At 48.9% G+C, this 17,449-nt stretch overlaps 1 protein-coding gene across 2 annotated transcripts in view; it reads left to right on the top strand.

Annotated features, from left to right (window-relative positions):
- The window catches only part of MMD2 (monocyte to macrophage differentiation associated 2), a gene marked incomplete at both ends in the record, with an annotated part of 48,488 nt that overhangs the window by 21,224 nt on the left and 9,815 nt on the right, over positions 1-17,449 (top strand). For both annotated transcript variants that reach the window (XM_079718470.1, XM_079718469.1), the window contains 2 exons: positions 12,210-12,291; positions 14,002-14,162. In XM_079718470.1, coding sequence (XP_079574596.1) covers positions 12,210-12,291; positions 14,002-14,162 — 243 coding nt within the window. The remainder of the gene's footprint in view (positions 1-12,209; positions 12,292-14,001; positions 14,163-17,449) is intronic.

The raw sequence follows: 17,449 nt of genomic DNA, 5'->3' as shown, positions 1-17,449 counted from the left end.
AAGGTTGTTTGCCGAGCATCACCTGTTGTGTGCAGGCTCTGCATTGGGTCCAGGAAGATGAAGCGGAATCAGGGCCAGTCCCCTGGTTTGCGGTCTCGGGGCCGAGGCAGACCCAAAGCACCCGAATATGTATAATTGTGCTACAGTAGGAGTCGCACAGGCAGCTGTGGGAGTCCAAAGGGGAGAGCCACTCTCTCTGCCTAGGAATGCTCCAGGAAGAGAAAAGAGGGAAGGAGATTCCAAACAGGCAACTTAAGCAGTGGCGTTGAGGTGAGAGAAGGCAGTTTACAACCCCGTCTGGATGGGGTGTGAAGGTAGGGATCAAGGAAGAATTTTCAGGGGAAGGGCCTTTTGACTGGGACTCTGAGGGCTGAATAGGAGTTTACCACCTGGAGAAGAGGGAAAGGGGCTTTTAAGCAGAAGGAACAATGTGTGGAAGGCCCAGAGGCGTGATGACCGTGGGCCACAGGGAGAGCTTTCCTGGGGTGAGGAGAAACTGAAGGGAGTGAGTCAGGGATAGGAAACAAAGGAAGCAGATCCCCCTGGAACACAGGGTCTTTTAGCCCATGCAGAAGCTGCCTGGCATTTCTGTTCTTGGCCTTGGCGCAGGCGTTTATGCTCTCGGTCCACCAGGGCTTTGCCTTGGTCATTGGGATCTGGGAGTCCTGGTGTGGACTGTCCAGCATGGGAGCGATTGACAAAGCCAGCGTTCAGGGGGACCGGGGGTCACGGGTAACTTGTGGCCAGGGCTGCTCTGACCACTGGCCAATGAGGTGTGGGTTTCAGGAGCTGGGAAAGGGCTCTGTCCCTCCTCTTCCTTCGCCTCCAGCCCCACAGCCAGTCCTCCATCCTGGAGAGGATGATCAGATACTTTACACTATAATGTGAAAGGCTGATGGTAGAACCTCTCCTACCAGAACCATGGACAGGGCTGAAAGGGGAAGTGAGTGGACAGTCTCAAAAAGGAGTCACAAGGTCTGGGTTGCCATCTTAGCTGCACCACTTCTAACTTGTGGCTTCACGTCTCTGAATCCCTGTATAAAATGACAGGCAGCATCTTGGCTCTGCTCAGTTTACAGCGTCCTTGTGAGGCTCCGGGAGGAGGAGGGAGTGAAAGCACTTGGGCAGCTCTCACACCAGGGATGGCTGCCTCTCGCCCGCCTGGTGCCCGTGGCAGACATCGCTAATTCATCATCTAGATTCGTTCGCAGAACGCTTTTAGCACAGCACTCCAGGCAGCCTCTTATCAGTGGGCCAGAATTGCCGTGTGAGTTGAAGCCCGTTTGCTGCCCCTGCTGGGCCCGGTGTTCATTTTGTGGTCCTGGGGTCCAGGGACATTCCCGTTGTGTAGCACCTGGCACCATCTGGGGGGCCCATCCTCCCCTCCCTGCTGGGCTCTTCCCCCCAGCCCACTGCTTCTCAGTCTTGCCTGTGCACTGGAATCACGTGGGAAGTTTTAAAGATACCAATTCCTGGACACCACTCCCCACACCGTGATTCTGTTTTAATTGTCAGGGATGTGGCCTGGGCATTGGGATTTTTCAGATCTCCCCGGTGATTCTTTTATTTATTTATTTATTTATTCATTCATTCATTCATTCTTGGCTGCGTTGGGTCTTCGTTGCTGCGTGCGGGTTTTCTCTAGTTGCAGTGAGCGGGGGCTACTCTTCGTTGTGGTGTGCGGGCTTCTCATTGCTGTGGCTTCTCTTGTTGCAGAGCACGGGCTCTAGGTACACGGGCTTCAGTAGTTGTGGCTCGTGGGCTCTAGAGTGCAGGCTCCATAGCTGTGGCGCACGGGCTTAGTTGCTCCACGGCATGTGAGATCTTCCCCGACCAGGGCTCGAACCCGTGTCCCCTGCATTGGCAGGTGGATTGTTAACCACTGCACCACCAGGGAAGTCCCTCCCCGGTGATTATGTGCAGAAACGTTTGCTCTGGCCCCTTTCTCCAACCTGCTAGGTGCTGATGTCGCTGTTGTCCTGGGCAGCGCAGGATTCTGGGGAGAGGGTAACGATGGCACAACCTGAGACTCAGCTCGTGTCACTTTTTTGCTGGCGTGTTAACAGAGGGTCTTCGTATGCACATAGCTTTGCCTGTGGCCTGAATTTTTCTTTTATTTTTTTGTAAACTATACATAACATAAAACTTACTCTTTTAACCATTTTTAAGTGTACAAATCAGTGGGATTAAGCGCATTCACACTGCTGTGCAGCCATCACCACCATCATCTCCAGAACTTCTTCTTTTTCCCAAACTAAAGCTCTGTCCCCATTAAACACTAACACCCCTCCCCCTCCCCCAGCCCCTGGCAGCTGCCATGCTACTTCCTGTCTCTATGAATCTAACTCCTCCAAGGACCTCGTACAAGTGGAATCCTACAGTGTTTGTCTTTTTGTGACTGGCTTATTTCACTCAGCATCATGTCCTCAAGGTTCATCCATGTCATAGTATGTGTCAGAATTGCATTTCTTTTTAAGGCTGAGTCATATTCCATTGTGTGGATGAACCACATTCTGTTTATCTGCTCAGCTGTCAGCGGACACTTGGGTGACTTCCACCTTTTGGCTGCTGTGAGTAATGCTGCTCTGAAAATGGGTGTGCAAGTATCTCTTCAAATCTCTGCTTTCAGTTCTTTTTTGGGTGTAGAACCAGGAGTGGAATTGCTGGTCATTCTATGTTCAGTTTTTTGAGGAACCTCCATACTGTTTTCCACAGCCGCTGCACCATTTTACATTCCTGTCAGCAGTGCACAGGGGTTCCCACTTCTCCACATCCTCGCCAACATGTGTTTTCTGTTTGTTTCTTTTTAAATAATAGCCACCCTAATGGGTGTGAAGTGATGAGGCCTGATTTTTAAAGCAAAGCTTCTTCTTTCCTTACTTAGACATGTCATAGCATCTCTTCCAGAGGTGATGGAGGAGGCAGAGAGGGATCAACATGTACAAGTGCCTACTGTGTGTGGGGCACTTCGCACATCATGTCTTCTTTGTGAGGCAGGTGTTATTACCTCCCTGGAGCCCAGGCCTGAAGCTTGGACAATCCCGGGCTGAAATCCTGGCTCCATCCTTTCCTAGCTGTCATGTGTTAGGCAGGTGATTTGATTTTTCAGGACCTCAGTTTTTTCAGCTGTAAAATGGGTTCAGTAATAGGATGGAGGATTTATAGTAACAGAATCATCAATTTCGGCCATGCATCAACATGTGCTGAGTGCTGTGCACAGATGAACCCATTTCGTCCTTTTAGAATCCCCCTGGGTGGAAGCTGATAACATCCCCATTGCTCAGATAAGAAAACTGAGGCCCAAAAAGCTTGAGTAACTTGTCCCTGGACACACGGCTGGTAAGGAGTGGAACTGGGACTGAAGGAGTGTAGACCGGGAGGGTCTTGAAGTTCATGCCAGAAAAAGCCGAGAAGGGACTCTTAAAGGTGATTCTGGTGTGGACTCAGCAAAAGAAGAGAGTGGTAGAGAAAGCTTTCATCTTCTTGGAGAATTCGTAACACTCGGTAACAGAATGTTGGCAGAAATATGGACCGTAAAGGCCAGTGTCGTGTGATCTCAGGTGGAAATGAGGAGCATGTTATTGGACAATGGAGAGAATATTCTCGGTATAGAGCAGCTGAGAACTTGCCCGAGTTGTGTTCATGTTATGGGGAAGGTAAGACTTGCACGTGGTGGGATTGGATGATGCGTTGAGAAGCTTCCCGGTGTTGATGGAGCGGCTTGGTCCTCCCAGCTGCTTATAGTGAGATGCGGGAGGAGAGAAATGAATCGAAGAAGGAATTGTTAAGCAAAAAGGAACCGGAATGTAAAGATTTGGAGAATTCTCAGCCTATCTGCAGTGTAAAAAGGAGCACGTGTTCAGAAGGGAACATCACGGGTGTGGCCCACAAACCGTTCATAAGGAGATTAGTGCTGATGCGGACCATGGGCCAAATCAGCCTCCCTCTGAAGCCAGGAGCAGAAATGGGATCATCCCAGCCGGGACCAAAGGAATGGAGGAGGGCTGCACACATATGCTGTTTCCCTGGAAAAGGGAAGGATGATGATGAAGGCAGTTTCTAGATCTCAGGGCGGGGCTGGCTGCTCCTGTTTCAAAGGGTGGGGCCCTGCCCAGTGTCTCAGAGGTGGGGTGACCTGCTGAGCTGTGGAGGTTATGCTGTCACCCCAGGGGGCCTTGAGGGCAGGGCATCGGATCAAAGAGGACTATTCTTGAGGCTTAAGATCTCAAGGAACTTACCTTGCTACGTTTTGGACTTCATTGGGACCCATCACCCCTTCCTTCTTTTTGGTATATTTTCTTCTTTTTTAGAATGGGAGTGTCTGTATATCTGTCCTGTGCCTGTCCCACCATTGTATTTTGGAAGCACATAATTTATTTGGTTTCCCAGGCTCACAGCTGGAGAGGAATTTTGCCTCAGAATAAATTGTACCTTGAGTCTCACGCATGTCTGATTTAGATGATGTTTAGATGAGACTTTGAATTTTGGACTTTAGAGGTAATGCTGGATTGAGTTGAGACTTTTGGGCTTGTTGGGATGGAATGAATGCATTTTACATTCAAGAAGTACCTAAATTTGAGGGACCAGTGGTGGCATGCTATGGACAGAATGTTTGTGTTTCCCTGAAACCCGTATGTTGAAGTCCCAACCCCCAATGTGGTGGTATTTGGAAGTGGGGCCTTTGGGAAGTAATTAGGGTTAGATCAGGTCATGAGGGTGGGACCCTCATGATGGGATTAGTGCCCTTACAGGAAGAGGAAGAGACATCAGAGCTATCTTTCCACTTTGTGAGGACATAGCAACAAGGCGGCCGTCTGCACCAGACACTGAATCTGCTGGCACCTTGATCTTGGACTTCTGAGCCTCCAGAACTCTTAGAAATAAATGTATCTTATTTAAGCCACCCAATCTATGGTATCTTGTTATAGCACCCCAAATGACTGACACCTCCACTCATCTCGCCAGTCTTCCATCCTCCACCCATCCTTCCATCCATCCCAACATCCCCCACCCCTGATCCATCCATCCATCCATCCTTCCTTGCTTCCTTCCTTCCATCCATCCATCCATCCAGACATCTATCCAACTATCCACTTATTTGTCTAGAAAGCTATTTGCCTGCCTTCTCTCTCCTTACCTACCCCACCTACCCATCCATCTAGTGGCACCATCAATAAATTGGAAGCATATTGGAAAGTATGGCTGTTGTCCTGTGGGCAATGGGAGAGTCGATGAAAAAGCTTAACTGATCATGAAAAGTAGAAAATAAAGTCATATTATTTTCTGCTTTTCGTGATCAGTTAAGAAAGTTCAAATTGTGGGATCTGTAAAACCAAGGTACATCAATGATGTCTTCAGGGAGTTATGGGCCTAAGCTTGAAGTTCCCCTGCTGCCAGGAAGCTCGACAGTCCTACTGTACTTGGGTGATGGTAGGAAGACAGCCTGCCTCCAGATGTTTTCCTCCAGCGACTTCCTTTATTCTGGGCATCCATGTGCCAAGTTAAAGGTCAGCGTTCCCAGGGACGGAGGGGAGGATGGGTGCTGGGAGATGACTGTCCCCTGCCCCTTCTGGAAAGCTGGAACCTTGGGATATAGGAACTGGTGTTGCTTTGTGACCCCGTGCCCCTTCCCCAGCTCCCACTCCAGCCTCGTGGGTTCCCTCCCAGCCTCGAAACATGCCTCCTCCTTCCGGCCACCAAGCTTTTCCTGATGCCCTTCTGGCTTCCAGAAGCTTCCTCTCCGGTCTTCAGTGCCTCTGACCATCAAGTCTCTGGGGCGCCCCCCACCCCTTCCTTCTTGCCCTTTCTGGCAACAGGCATGTGCGATTAAGTCTTTATATTGTAAAAGCATTAGCATAGTGACAGGAAAAGAATTCCACCCCCAACATTTTATTTTGAAAAATTTCAAACTAGCATAGAAAGGTTGTGAGAAAAGTTCCGTGAACACCTAGGTGCCGGTCATTCACTTCGTCGCCAGATGTTAACATTTTGCAACGTTGGCTTTGCTGCTTTCTCTTCTTTTTGAACCTTTTGAGGATAAGTTGCAGACATCTGGACACTTCATCCTTAAACACGGCAGCATGTATTTCCTAAAGCAAAGACGTTCTCCCGTGTAACCGCAGTATGCTTCCTTCTCCCAGAAATTCAGCCCTTGATACGGTACTGTGATCTGATAGGCAGTCCACCTTTATCTCCCGTCAACTCCCTTAAAAGAATTTTTAAGAAGTATGTCATCAAAAATGATTTCTACTAAAAAAAAAAAAAAAAAAGAATCCTCCTGCCTCACCACAAATCTGTATTTCATTTATGGGTGTTTTCTTCCATTCACAACATAGTTTGACCTTATTATAATCATAATGAATTACAGATTCTCTCTTTCTCACTTCGTATTGTATGGCAAACATTTCCCATGTCATTATACAGTTTTTTTTCTTTTTTCTTTCAGTTTTCTTTTTCCCCATTTTTTCTTCATTATACAGGTTTAAAGACTTATTTTCAGTTATGCAAGGAAAATTTGGATATAATCTCATAAAAAGTCAAACAATGCAGGTCAAATTATCTTCTACCTCATCCTGAAAATTAAAATATGAGGGAAGTCCTCTGTGACCAGCACCCCCAAATCCACCCATCTCTCCTGTATTTTTCAGGCCTCTTTTTCTGCATTTACCTCTCACCTGTTAAACATTCGGGTTAATTCCTGTTACTAGTTTTTGTCCAGGTCTGTGTAACTTTTAGTCACAGGCCAGTTTAGCATCTTGGGTTTTTAATGAACCTACCTCAATGCTTCTCAGCCTGGGAATTTTATTTATTTTTAAATACTTATTTCTTTATTTGGCTGTTCCAGGTCTTAGTTTCGGCACACGGGACCTTTAGTTGCAGCATGTGCGGACGCTCAGCTGCCGCATGCAGGATCTAGTTCCCTGACCAGGGATGGAACCTGGGCCCCCTGCATTGGGAGCTCGGAGCCTTAGCCACTGGACCACCAGGGAAGTCCCACCCTGGGAACTTTAGAAATATCCATGCCTGGGTTCCAGCCCCAGAGATTGCAGTCTCTTTGGTGTGGGGTGTAGCCTGGGCATTGGCATATTTAAAAGCTTCCCAGGTGATTCGTTTTCTTAGCTTTTAAAAAATCGAGGTAAAATCGACACGACATAAAGTGAACCTTTTAAAAGTGAACAATTCAGTGGCATGTAGTACATTCACAGTGCTGTACAACCAACATCTCCATCACCCCAAAAGGAACCCCCGTACCCATTAAACAGTTTCTCCCCCTGCCCCCAGCCCTTGGTAACCACTGATCTGCTGTCTGTCTCTATGGATTTGCCTGACTGGATATTTCATATAAATGGGGCCATGCAATGTGGAACCTTCTGTGTCTGGCTTCTTCCACTTAGCATCATGTGTTTGAGGTTTACCCTCGTTGTAGCAGGTATGATGGCTGAATAATATTCTATTGTATGGCTGGACTGCGTTTTGTTTATCCACCCATCCATTTCCCGGATGATTCTTAATGTGTGGCCAAGATTGAGAAACGCTGGTCTGACCTCTTCTCTTCAGATTGGAATAATAGTAACTGCTTTGCAAGGATGTTGTGGGCTTTAATGGGGGCGCTCTTTGTGAAGTACCAGGATGGGTCCAGTAAGAAACCGGTGCCTGGGCTCCTTAGGGGAGCTCCCCAGGGAGAGGGGAAAAGAACATTTATTCTCCGAGCACCGCTGTGTGTCAGACATCCCCGTATGGGCTCTTGAACCATATCATTTCATGGTACCTGCAGGCTAGGTAATATTATCTCCTTTAACACACAAGGAAGTTGCAGCCCAGAGATGTTAAGACATTTCCCCTGTGTCACACAGCAGCTAAGTGATCATACAGGGACTTTCCACCCAGCTGTGCCTGGCTCCAAAGCCCTGCCCCCTCCAGTTCAGGGTGGAAGGCAACCTCTGTCCTTGTCTCCCTGCCAGCTCAGTTTGGGAGCTCTTCACGTGGAGTTGCCCTCCCCACCCCCATCTAATGCAGTGGCCACATGGTTATCTGAGTGGCAAGGGTTGGCCACAGAATGGGGATTCTGTTCTCCAGAAAGCAGGCCAAAGGCCCATTTCCCTCTTTTAGTTGAGGCAGTGGCAGCTTGCTAGAAATGTCGACTCTGAAATTTCCCACAATCTTGAAGGCTGCCTAGCTGACAGCCAGTCTAAACTTTATCTCTGAATTTCAGCTGTTCAGAATGACTCCCTTGTCCCTCTGCTGGGGAATGGATAAACAAGTCATTATACATCCTTATGATGGAATAGTTCTCAACGATAAAAAGGAAGGAACCATTGACCCAGGCAACAGCATGGATGAATCTCACCTGCATTAAGCTGAGCAAAAAAAGCCAAACTCAAAAGGCTGTGCTGGGGTGCGGGGGAGGGGAAGCCTGGAAGGGTTGAGATGACAGCCAAGAATACTAATGTTAGGAGGGTTCATCATTTTCTTCTCATAGAAAACAAGAGCTAATAACTAAGTCCCTGTTTGGCATTCAAAGCACAGTTTCTTTTCACCTAAGAATACACCTGATTTTATGCAATCAGTTCTCTTTAGACATTAAAAGAAAGGTCTGTGGAGCTTCTATATGATCCCGTTTATATGATGTTCTGGAAAAGGCAAAGCTGTGGGGACAGAGAACAGAGCAGTGGTCACTGGGCTGCGGGAGGGTTAGGGTACCAGGGGGCAGGAAGGCAACCTGGGGGGTGATGGACCTTTTATTTATCTTGATTATGGTGGCAATTATACAACTCTCTCCGTTCGTCAAAACTCATAAAAATGTGTAGCAAAAAGGGAAATTTTACTGAATATAAATTAAAAGGAAAATTAAAAACATAAACAGTGAATTCATTGTCCTCTTCAAACGCCTGCCTAGAGGTTTATGAAGAAAGAAATTCGGCTACAAGGAGTTAAAGAAAAAGTTCTCCGTTCTTGAGGGCTGTGGGAACTCTATTTCTTGGGCGTTTGCCCCTGGCCCTGGGGCCCTGGCCCCCGACCCTTGTCTCTCTCTCTCTCTCTCTCTCTCTCTCTCTCTCATTCAATAGCTGCAGTGCTGGGTGAGAGACAAGGAGAGTTTTGTGGAACCCAGAAATAAATAAATAACTGCCCATCCGGGTCGCCACGGCAACCATGACATCACCCTCAGATCCGAGGGGCCGGCACCACAGGCGGCTCGTTGGTGTTTGTTAAAGGAGCAGGGAAGAGGGCAGCCCAGTAACAGGTGGAGGAGACTTGGTTTCCCGCCGGGGAGAAAGGCGTCCATTGCACCCCCTTCACGGTTGGCCTCAGACCCCCGCCCCCCAGCCCTAGTAGAGGGAGCGTAAATTAGCACCGCCTCTTTGGGGGGCTTTGGGGCAGAATCTATCAAAGCTAACACTGTGTGTACCTGTGTTAGTGTCTCCGGGGTTGTGGTAACAAACGAACACACACTTAGCAGCTTAAAATAATGGAAATCTGGTCTCTCTCCATTCTGGAGGCCGCAAGTCCAAAGTCAAGATGTCTGCAGGGTTGGTTCCTTCTGGAGGCTTGAGGGAGAGTCTGCTCCAGGCCTCCCTCCCCGCTTCTGGTGGCTGCCGGCATCCTTGGCATGAAGCTGCATCACTCCAGTCTCTGCCTTTGTCTTCATTCTGTGTCTCTCCTCTTCTTATAAGGACACCTGTCATATTGGATTAGGGGCTCACCGCCCCCCCCCCAGTATGACCTCATCTTAACTAATTACATCTGCAACGACTCTTTTCAAATAAGTCCCACATTCTCAGGTCCTCGGGGTGAGGACTTCAGCATAGGAATTTTGGGAGGACACAATTCAACCCATAACCCTATTTTTGTTGTTATTGTATTTGCTTTATTGGCATAGATCCAGCATACAGAAGGCACTCAAGAAATGCTAAGTGGACGGCCCCTAGCACGGACACAGCATACAGTGGGCACTTAATAAATGCTTTGTGCACTGCACTGCATTGTGCCCTTTGTTCTGAACCATACACCCATTTCTCATTTGTGTGGGTCTTTATAGTAATAATCGGGTTCCTGGGGTGTGGGGGAAGGTTTTTGGTGTTTTAGTGGAGTTTAACCCCACCTGGTGGATGATTCTTGGCAAAGTCCAAGGTAAACTGTCCACTTACCTGACTCTGAGCCAGCGTGGTCCTGCCTGCCACCCGAGAGCCAGGTGTTTGCAGATCTCATCTCCCTCACCGCCAGCCTGACCTGAAGACCCCTGCAGAGAGTTCGGTCAGCCAGGTGTGGCCGTGTCCCATCCCACCTGGGTGATGTCACTTCCTAACTCTGCACTGGAACTTCCCCTCCGTAAACCCGGCATGGTGGTGGCTCTGTGGCTCCATGGTAGCCTGCAGGTACCAGGAGCTCCCGTGAGGATCAGGTGAGAGAACGGGGTGGAGGCAGTGGATGGGGCTTGGAAGATTCCAAGACACCAGAGCATCAGGAATGCTTATTGTTGGGACTTCCCTGGTGGTCCAGTGGTTAGGACTCCATGCTTCCACTGCAAGGGGCATGGGTTCGATCCCTGGTCCGGGAACAAAGATCCCTCAGGCTGCACGGTGCAGCCAAGAAAGAAAAAAAAAAGTTAAGAAAAAAAAGGAATGTTCATTGTCAAGATAGAGTCACCTGGCCATTCCACGTGTGGATCTACGCCCAGCGGAAATGAATGCATATGTTCACTACAATGCATGCTCATAGCAGAGTTACCATAACAGCTCCAAGCTGGAACGTCCGCCTCCGGTACATGGGATAAATGACTTGTGGTTCACTCACCGGGTGGAATATTCTACCGCAGTGAAAACAGCCAATTACTGAGGCCGACTGAAGTCATGCTGAGCCCGAGGAGCCAGACCCAGGGGGTGTGTGCTGTGTGATCCCGCTGACGGGGAGTTCAAGAATAGGCAAAACTAGTCCACGGTGACAGTGTCAGAGGGGGGTGTCCTTGGGGGGCAGTGCCCCTGGGAAGGGGTATAAAGGTGACATGGAGCAGGACGCTGTGGGCCTTGCCCCCCCCATGTCCTCCGCCTGCCTTTTGTCTGTGGAAAAAATTTAGCCAAAGAATAAGTTTAATCAGAGAAGTGAGAAAATGCAGTAACAGAGGAACACAGTCAAAGGAGACCAAATAATAAGAGTTCAGTCCTTAAGCAAAGTCAAGGACCTTTAGTTCCTTCTCAAGGGCTATAGGTAATATTCGGAGCTGTCTTATAGATACTGAAACCCCACCAGGTGGAAGAAGTTAACTACATGATGACCAGGCTGTAGCCATGACATAAGCTGCCACAATTCCAAGAATTGGCCCAAAGAAATGGAAACAAACCGACCCTGGAACTGAAGATGAACTGCACCTAAAATAATCGAGATGAAGACCACCGATGACCAATTTCAAGACGACTGTCAGAGCTCACTGTGCTGTTCCTGCATGTAGCCCCCTCCCTCTGTCTGTAAAAGCTCTTGCCCCCTGATTGTCGGGGGGTGGGGGTGGAGTTGGCCTTTGGACAGGCGTCCACCCTTCCCGCTGATTGCCGGTCTCCAAAATAAAGCAACCTTTCCTTTCCTACCAACATTTGTCTCTCGAGAACTGGCTTTCGAGCGGGCGAGCAGCCGGACCTGGGTTCAGTAACAAAGGCACTTTCTAGGGTGTGCAAAAGAGGCTCTGGCTCTTCTGGTGGTGGTCACGTGGGCGTGTGTCTACGTCGAAATCCGTCCAGCTGTACGTTGGGGAGCTATGTTGTATGTCTGTTATGTTTAAAGAAAATTAGAAGTAAGAAATGAAGAGGATGCTGCAACCCAATATTTATTTATTTATTTAGGCTGTGCCGCGTGTGCCGCACAGCTTGCGGGATCTTAGTTCCCCGACCAGGGATTGAACCCAGCCCACAGCAGAGAAAGCACCGAATCTTAACCGCTGGGCCGCCAGGGAATTCCCTGCAACCCAATATTTAGCAAACACCACTTTGGGGATTAAAGCACAAAATGTTGGATAGTCCAAAAAAAGTGTAATAGAAAGGGAGGGAGGGAGCGGAGCGTGAGGGGGAGGGGAGAGGAGGAGGGAAAGGGGACAGGAGGGGAGGGGAGGAGGACCCTCTTCCCACCAGCAGGGGCCGAGGTCCTCAGGCCTCCTGGGAATTCTGTGACCCGGGCCGCCCCCGGCTTCCCAGCCAAGCTTCCGGGAATTGTGTGTCTCCCTCCAGGTTCATGAACCACCGAGTCCCTGCCCACAGGAGGTACCAGCCCACGGAGTATGAGCATGCTGCCAACTGCGCCACCCATGCTGTGAGTCTTGGGGGGCTGAGAGCTAAAGAGGGGGGCTGGGGACGCAGCCTCTTTGCCCTTGGAGAGATTGTGTTTCTGTTCCGTGACAATGTCCCGAGTGGCCTGTTCTCAAGTCTTCCATGGCCCTTGGAAGAGCGTGTGGGATCTCGAGGGAAGGTCTTTGGGGAAATTGGAGGTGCTGCGCGTGCCTCTCTTTTACTTTAAGAACCTTCAGTGGCTCTCCAGTACCCTGTACAGCATCCAGGCTCGATAGCAAGCTCCCAGATAGGTCTTAGCCTTTGTGTTATGTTGACCCACCTTCCACTGCCATGATCTTGCCCCCAGGCTCCAGCGCCCTGAGCCACCTGCTGTTTCCGAAATAGAAGGCATGATGACCCCGTGCCTTTGCACGTGCTGTTCCCTCTGCCTGGAATACTTGCCGTCTCCCCCTACCCCAGCCTTGTGTAAGAAATCCTTCTCTGGGCAGTGGTCCTTAACCCTTTGGCGCATGGGCCCCTTTGAGGATTTAATGAAGCTCTAGACCTACGCTGTCCAGCTTGGTAGCCACTGGCCTCATACAACTGGAATGCAGCTTGTCTGAATTGACATGTGCTGTGAGTATAAAATACACACCAGCTTTTAAAGACTTAGCATGGAAAGAAAAGAATGTAAGGTATCTTCTTAATACTTTTCATATTAATTACACATTGAAATGATATTTTAGATATATTGGACTAAGCAAAATATTAAAATTAATTTCACCTATAAATAATTTCCTTTTCAAAATGTGGTGACTACAAAATATAAAATTACCTGCACCACCCACGTTATAGTTCTGTTGGCTGGGGCTGCTGTAGAATCTCTCTCCAGAAAAAGTGCTCCTAACACACGAAATTGGGCAAACCCTTGCAGGGATCCTGTACCCCCAGTGCTTTGGAGAGTTCTGAGACTTCTCAGAGGGAGCGATGGATAAACCAGGATTCGAAGACTGAGGAGTTTTCCAGGTAGCCATGGTAGGGAGGGATGCCTTCTTCAGAGAGAACCACAGGTGCAACAGCACAGAGGCATGAAGCGGTGTGCCCTGACCGGGAGGCTGGGGTATCAGTGGACGCAGGGGGTGGGGGGCAGTGGCCAGAGATGCTTCTTGAAGAGAGGAGATCTTGGCTTCCTGTTTTACCATGATATTCTCTAGAGTTATGCTGTCCAATATGGTAGCCTCTGGCCTCGTGTAGCTGTTGGAACTGAAATTGAAACCAGTTAAAATGAAAACTTCAAGTCCTCAGTGGTACAAGTCACATTTCAAGTGCTCAGTAGCTGCGTGTGCCTAGTGGCTCCCATACTGGACAGTGCAAATCTAGAATGTTTCCACCATTGTAGGAAGTTCTGTTGGGCAGTCCAGAGTCTAGAGGCTTCCCTCCATCATAGAATTTCTGTTGGACAGTGAAGGTCTAGAACCTTCCCTCCATCACAGGAAGTCCTCCTGGATGGTGCAGGTCTAGAACCTTCCCTCCATCATGGGAAGTTCTGTTGGACAGTACAGGCCTAGAACCTTCCCTCTATCACAGAATTTCTGTTGGACAGTGCAGGTCTAGAACCTTCCCTCCATCATGGGAAGTTCTGTTGGACAGTGCAGGTCTGGAGAAAAGGCTCGGGTTGCTCAGGGGCTCTGTATTTGCCTGGACCCTACTCCAAAGGCTGGCCCTGCAGCACCTCTCCCCACCCTGCTTCCAGCTCTGGATCATTCCCAGCATCCTCGGCAGCTCCAACCTCTACTTCCTGTCGGACGATGACTGGGAGACCATCTCTGCCTGGATCTACGGCCTCGGCCTCTGTGGGCTCTTCGTGGTGTCCACCGTGTTCCACACGATCTCCTGGAAGAAGAGCCACCTCAGGTGCCTGCTGCCTAGCTCATGGGAGGGGGCGAGTTCCTGGAGGGGTGACCAGGGCTGGGGCCCACGGTGGGCTGAGGGGTGAGGCAGGATGCCTCGGGCCGTGCTTGGCTGAGCCAGGAGGGGCCCTGGATGGAAGCCCTTGTGCCGTCTTTGCCTCGGGCCGGCGGGGTTGAGTCCCACGTGGGCGGACCACCTCACCCTCATTTGCCTCGTTTGCTCACTTCTGCGAGTCCGGAAGAACAAGCCCCTCGCTCCCAGGGTCATTATGAGGGACCCTCATAATCGTCATAATAATCTCCCCCTTCTGGGCACCCCCTAGGTTCCAGGCATTCTGCAGATGTCCCTCTGCATCTTTCCAATAATTCTGCAATGTAGGCATTAGAATCCTGGATTTTAATTTTGATTTGTTTTGTTTTTAATTTTTAAAAAATTGTGATAGGGCTTCCCTGGTGGCGCAGTGGTTGGGAGTCCGCCTGCCGATGCAGGGGACGTGGGTTCGTGCCCCGGTCCAGGAAGATCCCACATGCCGCGGACTGGCTGGGCCCGTGAGCCATGGCCGCTGAGCCTGTGTGTCCGGAGCCTGTGCTCCACAACGGGAGAGGCCACAACAGTGAGAGGCCCGCGTACCGCAAAAAAAAAAAAAAAAAAAAATTGTGATAAATACACATGACATAAAGTTTACCATCTTAACCATTTTAACTGTACAGTTCAGTAGTGTTAGCTACACTCACACTGCAGTGCAGCCGTCACCAGCATCATCTCCAGAACTTTTTCATCTTCGAAAATTGAAACTCTGTCCCCATTAAACACTAACTCCCCATCCACCTTCCCCAGCCCCTGGCACCCACCCTTCTACTTTCTGTCTCTATGAATTTGACTGCTCTGTGTACCCCATGTAAGTGGAATCGTATAATATTTATCCTTTCATGAGCAGTGTCCTCAGGTTTCATCCATGTTGTAGCAGGCGTCAGAATCACCTTCCTTTTCAAGGCTGAATCATATTCCATGGTATGGATGGACCACACGTTGTTTATCGCTTCATCTGTTGATGGACCCTTGAGACGCTTCTGCCTTTTGTGACTGGTTCCTTTCACTGACCATGATGTCCTGGGGCTCATCCACGTTGCAGCTTGTAGAATCCCTGTTCTGTGGATGATGACACTGAATCTGGAACGTGACTTGCTCAAGGTCACATAGTTGTGTCCAAGCCAGTGTTGATTCTAGGTTTCCAGGGCCCCCATAAAGTGAGGGGACGCTCTGGTCCATTATAGCAGCTGCAGTGACCACTGGTCCCCATGTCCAATGGCCCTCTTGCCCCCAGAAGCCCTGTGACTCTGCTGTATCCCACCCTCTCCTGTCCCCATTCTTTCCTCTCTGTGGCTCCTGGTTGCTGTAATGAATTACAACACACTGGGGGGCTTGAAACAACAGGAACTTAGCCTCTCATAGTTTAGGAGGCCAGAAGCCCGAGATCAGGGTATCAGGAGGGCCATGTCTCTACGAGAGGACCCTTCCCTGCCTCTTCCAGCTTCTGGTGGTTCCCACGGTTCCTTGGCTTGTGGCAGCATCACTCCAATCTCTGCCTCTGTCTTCACAGGCCTTCCTCCCCGTGTGTCTCTGTGTCCAAATCTCCCACTCCTTTTTCTTCTAAAGACAGCAGTCGTTGGGTTTGGGGCCCACTTACCAGTGGTGTGATGGTGCTGCCCTTTAGTGTCCTCATCTGTGACGTGGTGGATGAAAAGTACGGTCCCTACCTCCTAGGTGGGATTGAAGAGTTAATGCTCGTAAAGAGCTTAGAACGGTGCTCTGATTATAGAACGTGCTCTGTCTGTATCAGCTGTTGTTATTCCTTTTATTTCTAGGAAGACTTGCAGTTAGCCCAGCATCAGATAGAAACACGGCCAAATTTAATGAAGGCTGCAGTCGCTAGACAGAATCACAGTTTGTACTAGTTATCCACTGCTGCGTAACAAATTACCCCAGCTCATAGAGGCTTCAGATAACAGTAAACCCTGATTCTTTCTCAAAGCTTCAGAGAGGCAGGAATTTGGGAGCTTAGATGTGTGTTTCTGGTTCAAGGTTGCTGATGTAGTCACGATGCTGCCCGGGGCTGCCGTCACCTGAAGGCGGGACCTGGGCTGGAGAAGCCACTTCCAAGGTGTCTCCCTCCCAGGCCTGGCATGTTGGTGCTGGATGCTTGGGGCTGCTCAGTCCTTCCCACGTGGACCTCCCTTCGGCCACATGGCTCGTCCCCCCGCAAAGTTAGTGATTCAAGAGAACGAGGCAGAGGCTGTGATATCTTTTATGATCTAGCCTTAGAAACCACACACCGTCATTTCTGCAACCTCCTATTGGTTCCATATGTTTGCCATATTTGTTGTGGGAGGGGCTACACACAGGTGTGAGGACCAGAAAGTGGGGCTCCTTGGGTACCATTTTGGAGGCTGGCTACCACGCTGGTCAGATGTATTGATGACTGTAATTTGCTCTTCAAGGGGAGGTCATAACGGAAACAGTAACGTTTATGAGCACTTCCTGTTATGCGCTGTGCTGAGTCCTGACCCTCTTAGTCCTCACAGCGACCCCGATAGGTGGCCAGTATCCTCCCTGTTTTACAGCTGAGGGAGCTGAGACCAGGGAGGGTAAGTAACTTGCTCAAGGGCCTAGTCGCTCTGTGGTAGGGTTGGGATTCGAACCCAGGTCTTATGGCTTCAGAGCCTGGACCTGAGCCAGAATGCCAGAACCCAGAGGGTCTTCAGGGGGCACCTAGGTTTGTTGGTTTTGCACTTATTATTTTTTAATGAAAGGAGAATAGAATAGAATTAATAAACATTTAATTTTCCGTATTTTCTTCTGCTTGCTAGAATTCTATTGAGTATGCATTTTTAAGTTCATTTTTTCCATTTTTATTTTTATTTTATTTTTTAAATTGAAGTATAGTTGATTTACAATGTTGTGTTAGTTAACAGGTACACAACAAAGTGATTCAGTTATACATACATAAATATATGTGTATATGTATGTGTGTTTGTATATATATATATATTCTTTTTCAGATTCTTTTCCAATATAGGTTATTACAAAATATTGAGTATAGTTCCCTGTGCTATACAGTAGGTCCTTGAATTTCTTTCATTGTTTAATTGAAGTATAGTTGATGTACAGTATTATATAAGTTACGGGTATACAACGTGGTGATTCACAATTTTTTTAAAGGTTATATTCCATTTATAGTTACTACAAAATACTGGCTATATTCCCTGGATTGTACGATACATCCTTGTAGC

The sequence above is a fragment of the Hyperoodon ampullatus genome (genome assembly GCF_949752795.1).
Source record: "Hyperoodon ampullatus genome assembly, chromosome: 14".
Classification (NCBI taxonomy): Eukaryota; Metazoa; Chordata; class Mammalia; order Artiodactyla; family Ziphiidae; genus Hyperoodon; species Hyperoodon ampullatus.
Note: the sequence above shows the minus strand (reverse complement) of the source record. Positions and strands in the feature narration are given on the sequence as shown.